This window comes from Tachyglossus aculeatus, chromosome 11, assembly GCF_015852505.1.
Source record: "Tachyglossus aculeatus isolate mTacAcu1 chromosome 11, mTacAcu1.pri, whole genome shotgun sequence".
In the NCBI taxonomy this organism is placed as follows: Eukaryota; Metazoa; Chordata; class Mammalia; order Monotremata; family Tachyglossidae; genus Tachyglossus; species Tachyglossus aculeatus.
This window is the reverse complement of record NC_052076.1, coordinates 26,327,761-26,334,733: the sequence shown is the minus strand read 5'-3', so window position 1 is coordinate 26,334,733 and position 6,973 is coordinate 26,327,761. Positions and strand designations below refer to the sequence as shown.

The 6,973-nt window shown below is 50.1% G+C and overlaps 1 protein-coding gene across 1 annotated transcript; it reads right to left on the bottom strand.

Annotated features, from left to right (window-relative positions):
* Positions 1 to 1,233: 1,233 nt before the first annotated feature.
* PYY (peptide YY) lies at positions 1,234 to 6,171 on the bottom strand. Its single transcript, XM_038754475.1, has 4 exons — positions 6,084 to 6,171; positions 3,611 to 3,810; positions 3,440 to 3,520; positions 1,234 to 1,539 (listed from the first exon to the last, which is right to left on the bottom strand). The coding sequence occupies exons 2-4, from the start codon at positions 3,793 to 3,795 to the stop codon at positions 1,515 to 1,517; spliced, it is 291 nt and encodes a 96-aa protein (XP_038610403.1). The 5' UTR covers positions 3,796 to 3,810; positions 6,084 to 6,171; the 3' UTR covers positions 1,234 to 1,514.
* Between the last annotated feature and the right edge of the window lie 802 nt (positions 6,172 to 6,973).

The window sequence follows — 6,973 nt, the reverse complement described above, 5'->3', positions numbered from 1 at the left end:
GGGATCTCAGGCACCAGCCAGAGCAGGTAAGTGGTGGGGATGGGAGGAAGCGGGGTAGGAAAGGGGTACTGCCCAAAATCCTTGGGCATGGCCAGCCTGGCCTGGCACTGGGTGGTCAGAGATGGGAGGAGGGAGGTGGACTCTACAAGAGCCTGGAGAGCCCCCATCTCCTGGGGCTCAAACTTCTTAACCCTTAATAATAACAACTGTGGTATTTGTTAAGCACTCACTATATGCCAGGCACTGTACTAAGCGCTGAGGTAGATATTCATTCATTCATTCAATCGTATTTATTGAGCCCTTACTGCGTGCAGAGCACTGTACTAAGCGCTTGGGAAGTGATACAAACTAATCGGGTTGGACACAGTCCCTGCCCGACACGGGGCTCACAGTCTTAATCCTCATTTTACAGATGAGGGAATTGAGGCACAGAGAAATGAAGTGACTTGCTCAGGGTTGCACAGCAAAGTCGCGGAGGCAGAATTAGAACCCAGGTCCTTCTGACTCCCATGCCATGCTCTACCCCCTAAATCTTTGCTTACCCGTTTAGATTGTGAGCTTGTTGTGGTCAGGGAATGTGTTCATTGTTGTGTTGGATTCTCCCAAGTGCTTAGTACTGTGCTCTGTACACAGTAAGCGATCAATAAATACGATTGAATGAATGAATAGGTCATGCTGCTTCTTCCTTAGACCCCTGTGAAGACTCACAGCCCGCCAGACACAGCCTCCCTCCCCTCCTCTGTCGTCTCAGTGCCCACCCCCAGACCTGATCCCCCAACTAGGTCCTGCACCCCCACTCACCACCATCCTCTGACTCAGTGTCCCCATCTCTCAGAGACAACTCTCTCTGCCTGCATCACTGCTTTAACCCTCTCCCTGGCAAGGAAGCCCCCAAGAACTTGGAAAGGAGACAGTTGTAAGCTCACTGTGAGCAGGGAATGTGTCTGTTTATTGTTCTATTGTACTCTCCCAAGAGCTTAGTAAAGTGCTCTGCACACCCGATTGAATGAATGAATAACAAGCAGAGATTGGGGGTGGGACTCCCCTGCTCCCCCTCCCCTGCTTCCCCCCCCCACACCCTCTGCCCAGTCTCCCTGCTCCTGTCCCCTCCCCCATCTTGTATGTCCCAGGCCCTGGGTGTCCGGCAAGGAGTCAAGTTTAGGGCACAGTGGCTCAGAAGGTGGAGGGGTAAGATGGCAGGGGAGTGGATGAGGAAAGAAGAGACACCCAGCACCCAGACCAGTTGTTGTGCTTTATTGGGGAGGCAGGAGGCCAGCAACGAGCCCTGCCCAAATGGCGTGAAAATCCCATCATGGCAGTGGATGTCGGGGCAGGCCCGAACCAGGGAGAGATGTGCCCTCAGCCCTCCCTTCGGAGCCAAGGAGCCCTTCCAAGTAGAGTTGGGGTCAGGGGTCAAGAGGTGGGCACAGCAGGAGGAGAAGCCCAGGGGAGGAGGCACCAATCACCACAGAAACACGGGTCATCCGTCAGTACCGAACACGGGAGGGCCGCCATCACCAGGAGTAGGTGGCTTCAGACCTGGGGAATTGGGAGGAGATGCAGAGGGGTTACACTTCAAGCCCCTCCTCGCTCCCTTCCCCAACCCCCATTTCCCCACCTCCTCATCTCCTCTCAGCCAGAGATGGAAGAGAAGGGGCTGGGAGACCCCAGGAGGTGGGGAAGGGGTCCAGACCATGGGACCCCAAGAGTGAGGTGAGACCTCATGGGACCTCAAGGCCCTGCTGAGAGCTCACCTCCTCCAGGAGGCCTTCCCAGACTGAGCCCCTTCCTTCCTCTCCCCCTCGTCCCCCTCTCCATCCCCCCCATCTTACCTCCTTCCCTTCCCCACAGCACCTGTATATATGTATATATGTTTGTACATATTTATTACTCTATTTATTTTACTTGTACATATCTATTCTATTTATTTTATTTTGTTAGTATGTTTGGTTTTGTTCTCTGTCTCCCCCTTTTAGACTGTGAGCATAGGGACTGTCTCTATATGTTGCCAATTTGTACTTCCCAAGCGCTTAGTACAGTGCTCTGCACATAGTAAGCGCTCAATAAATACGATTGATGATGATGATGAGGTGGAGAAGGGGTCAAACGGGGGGGTTCAGCACCCCAACTCTTCATCCTCCTTTCTGTGTTGTCTATGCACTTGGGACTTACCCCTTAAGCACTTTAATATTCACCCCTCTGCCAGCCCACAGAACTTGTGTCCACATAATAATAATAATGATGGCATTTGTTAAGCACTTACTATGTGCCAAGCACTCATATCCTTATACTTCACAATTTTCCCTTTCTGCAATGTATTTGAATGCTGTCTCCCCATCTCTACTGTAAGCTCCTTGTGGGCAGCCATGAGGTCCTACCAACTTTATGGTGTTGTACTTTCCCAAGTGCTTAGTAATAATAATAATAATAATAATAATAATTTTGGTATTTGTTAAGCGCTTACCATGTGTAAAGCACTGTTCTAAGAGCTGGGGAGGATAGAAGGTGATCAGGTTGTCCCATGTGGGGCTCACAATCTTAATCCCCATTTTACAGATGAGGTAACTGAGGCACAGAGAAGTTAAGTGATTTTCCCAAAGTCACACAGCTGACAAGCGGTGGGGCCGGTATTTGAACCCATGACCTCTGACTCCCAAGCCTGTGCTCTTTCCACTGACCCACGCTGCTTCTCTATCACTGCATACTGCACGCAGTGTGTGCTCAGTAAATACCATTGATAGGTAATAACAATAATTAAGCACTTACTATGTGTCAAGCTCTGTTCTAAGCGCTGGGCTAGATACAAGCTCATCACATTGAACACAGTCCCCGCCCCACATGGGGCTCACAGTCTTAATCCTCATTTTCCAGATAAGGTAATTACTCCACGCCCACTCTGACAAAAACACGATCATAATCGTGGTATTTGTAATAATAATAATAATAATAATAATGGCATTTATTAAGCGCAGAGCACTGTTCTAAGTGCTGGGGAATTTACAAGGTGATCAGGTTGTTCCACGTGGGGCTCACAGTCTTCATCCCTATTTTACAGATGAAGGAACTGAGGCCCAGAGAAGTTAAGTGCCTTGCCCAAAGTCACACAGCTGATGAGTGGTGGAGCCGGGATTTGAACCCATGACCTCTGACTCCAAAGCCCGGGCTTTTTCCACTGAGCCACGCTGCTTCTCTGTATTTGCTAATTTGTATCTGTGTATTTGTTAAGATGTTACTATGTGCCAATCACTGCATTAAGCGCTGGGGTAGATCAAAGATCATCAGGTCCCACACGGGGCTCCCAGTCTAAGTAGAAAGGAGAGCAGGACCCCCAGGCACAGAGAAGTGAAGTGACTGACCCAAGGTCACACAGCAGTGGGGAAATTGGGATTAATTGGAGAGAGGGTGGGGAAGAAAAGATGGGGAGGGGGGTGTGACTCACCTTAACCGGCTGTTGAGGTCCCCGCTGTCCCCAAAAAGCAGCTCAGACACCAGGGCCCCGGGATTCTCCCTCTTTCCGTACCTGGAAGGGAGTGGGGATTGAAGGGACGGGGAGAGAGGGGGTCACCACTGACCCCCCGCCCACCCCCCTCGCACCCAGCCCCCCACCCACCTCTGCCGTGTGACCAAGTTGAGATAGTGTCTGAGGGCAGCGAAGTACTGGGCCAACTCCTCGGGGGTCGCGTTGTCCTGCGGGGGCGAGGGCTTGACCGGATAGCCATCGGCCAAGGCCGCTAGCCACAGCAGCAGGCACAGGCCCACGGCCCCCGCGCTCGCCCACGGCTTCCTCGCGCCCATCCTCGGGGGCTGCTCCTGGGGAGGGACAGAAGAATGAAAGAATGGACAGAGGGATAGACCTGGGGGGGACAGATGGCAGAAAGAAGCCATCATCCACTCAATCGTATTTATTGAGCGCTTACTGTGTGCAGAGCACTGGACTAAGCGCTTGGGAAGTCCAAGTCGGCAACAGAGAGAGACGGTCCCTACCCAACAACGGGCTCACGGCCTAGAAGGGGGAGACAGACAACAAAACAGGGAGACAGGTGTCAAAACCGTCAGAATAATAGCTCTAGGCACATCATTAACAAAATAGAGTAGTAAATATGTACAAATAGAGTAATAAATCTGTACAAATATAGACAAATGCTGTTGGGAGGGGAAGGAGGTAGGGCGGGGGGGGATGGGGAGGAGGAGAGGAAAAAGGGGGCTCAGTCTGGGAAGGCCTCCTGGAGGAGGTGAGCTCTCAGTAGGGCTTTGAAGGGAGGAAGAGAGCTAATGATGATGATCATCAATTGTATTTATTGAGCGCTTACTGGGTGCAGAGCACTGTACTAAACGCTTGGGAAGTACAAGTTGGAAATGAAGGGGAAGGCCCCTAGGAGATAAACTTTAAATAACGCTTTGACAGTGGGGAGAGCAATGGTCTGTTGGATATGAAGAGGGAGGGATTTCCAGGCCAGAGGCAGGTTGTGGAAAAGGGGTTGGAGGTGAAATAGATGAGATGATCCCGTCTATCACCATGACTCCCTTTAGCTCAGTTACCTTTATTTGCAAACAACTGAATACCTTTTAAAAGACAGTGTATGGGTGTAGCCGCAAGCATGTGTCTAGACAAATATTAATATTCTCTGTATGCAGCGGTATTGTTTTCTAACTTCTAACATCCGAAACCTTCTAGACTGTGAGCCTACTGTTGGGCAGGGACCGTCTCCATATGTTGCCAACTTGTATGATGATGCTATTATTAATAATAAATAATACTATTGTTAATATTATAGTGTTGCTATCAATAATAATAATGCTACTATTATTAATAATGCAAATAATATTGCTATTGCTAATAAAATACAATTATTGATAAATAATAATATTGTTATTAATAATGATGGTGATGATGGTGCTTGTTAACCGCTTACTATGTGCCAAGCATTGTTCAAAGTACTGGGGTAGAGACAAGGTAATCAACCACGTGGGGCTCACAGTCTCAATCCCCATTTTACAGATGAGGTCACTGAGGCCCAGAGAAGTGAAGTGGCTTGCCTCAGGTCACACAGCAGACAAGTGGCGGAGCGAGATTGGAACCCACGTCCTCTGATTCCCAAGGCCGGGCTCTTACCTCTAAACCAGGCTGATTCTTCAGTGAGCTCCAGCCCCTGCCCGGCCTGGGGTGGGATGGTGAGGGGGTGCTCCGGACAGATCCCTCACCCCACACAAACGCTAATAGACACACTTTCACACACCTACTACTAGCAACCCAAAAGCACACACCACCTAACAAACTCACGAATCAAAGTCCCCATTCAACCACCCAGAAACCCACGCACAAACATATCTTCCATCCATTCATTCAATCGTATTTACTGAACGCTTACTGGGTGCAGAGCACTGTACTAAGCGCCTAGGAAGTACAAGTCGGCAACCTGAAGAACCAGCCACACCCTCACACAAAAGTCACCCAGACGGGCAGACAGAAACCCACCCTCACTCACAATAATAATAATGGCATTTATTAAGCGCTTACTATGTGCAAAGCACTGTTCTAAGCTCTGGGGAGGTTACAAGGTGATCAGGTTGTGCCACGGGGGGCTCACAGTCTTAATTCCCATTTTATTATTCTAAGCGCTGGGATAGTACAAGTTAATCAGGTTACACACGGTCCCTATTCCACATGGGGCTCACACTCTTAATCCCTATTTTTTTACAGATGTGGGAACTGAGGCCCAGAGAAGTGAAGTGACTTGCCCAAGGTCACACAGCAGACATGTGGCAGAGCCGGGATTACAACCCCTGATCTTCTGTCTCCCAGGTCCGTGCTCGATCCACTATGCCATGCTGCTTCCCAACATGTACTCTCCCCAGCGCTTAGTACAGCCCTCTGCGCAAAGTAAGCACTCAATAAATAGGACTGACCGACTGACTAGTAGTAGAGGTATTTGTGTATAGAGTCCCGCCCCACCCCTCGGGGCTGAGTCGTGAGTTCAAATCCTCCCGCAACCATGAAGGAGGAGACAGAGGCCGAGCGCTAGAATTCCCCCGCCCCTCCTCTGCCTCAGTTTCCCCTCTCCCCGCCTCCTTCCAATACTTACTGTTAACGTGCGGTGGAAGGAAACAGGTGGGAGAAAACGGCTTCGATCTGATCTGCTCTGACCATTCCCGGCCGGGTTTATATCCTCGAACAGCCGGGAGAAAGGGAGGCGGGGAATGGGAAAGGGGTAACGGGCAGGTCCCGGCTCCTCCCCCCTCCCCACCCTCCCTCCCCATCATCAATTGCTAATATCACCTGTCCCGAGGCGGGAGAAAGCGGTGGGTGGAGATGGGCCTCACTGAAAGCCCAATTCCTCCCAAAGGCCTACCCCTACTAAACCCTCTTTTTCCTCTTCTTCAACTCCCTTCTGCATCGCCCTGACTTGCTCCCTTTATTCATCCCCCTCTCCCCGCCCCACAGCACTTACCTCCATATCTGTCATTCATTTATTTCTATTAATGTCCGTCACCCCATCTAGACTGCAAGCTCGTTTGTAGCAGGGGATGTATCCGTTATATTGTTCTATTGTACTCTCCCAAGCGCTTAGTAATAATAATAATGATGGGGTTTTTTAAGCACTTACTTTGTGCCAAGCACTGTTCTAAGCACTGGGGTAGACATAAGGTAATCAGGTTGCCCCACGTGGGGCTCACAGTCTTAATCCCCATTTTACAGAGGAGGGAACTGAGGCACAGAGAAGGTAAGTGACTTGCCCAAAGTCACATGGCTGACAAGTGGCATAGCCAGGACTAGAACTCATGACCTCTGACTCCCAATCCCGTGCTCTTTCCATTAAGCCACGCTGCTTAGTACAGTGCTCTGCAAAGAGTAAGTGCTCAATAAATACAATTGGCTGACAGACTGGAGGGCCTGAAGAAGAGAGAGAGACTTAGATACAGGGGGATCGTAGGCAGATCTCCAGGCATATAGCATCCTCTGCCTCTACTGATT

What these genes read in the sequence shown, in the direction of transcription:
- PYY (XM_038754475.1), bottom strand. Translation starts at nt 3,795, where the DNA reads ATGGGCGCGAGGAAGCCGTGGGCGAGCGCGGGGGCCGTGGGCCTGTGC. An exon ending in AACTTGGTCACACGGCAGAG is followed by an intron (nt 3,521 to 3,610) that starts GTGGGTGGGGGG and finishes ACTCCCTTCCAG; the next exon opens with GTACGGAAAGAGGGAGAATC. An exon ending in GACCTCAACAGCCGGTTAAG is followed by an intron (nt 1,540 to 3,439) that starts GTGAGTCACACC and finishes CCAATTCCCCAG; the next exon opens with GTCTGAAGCCACCTACTCCT.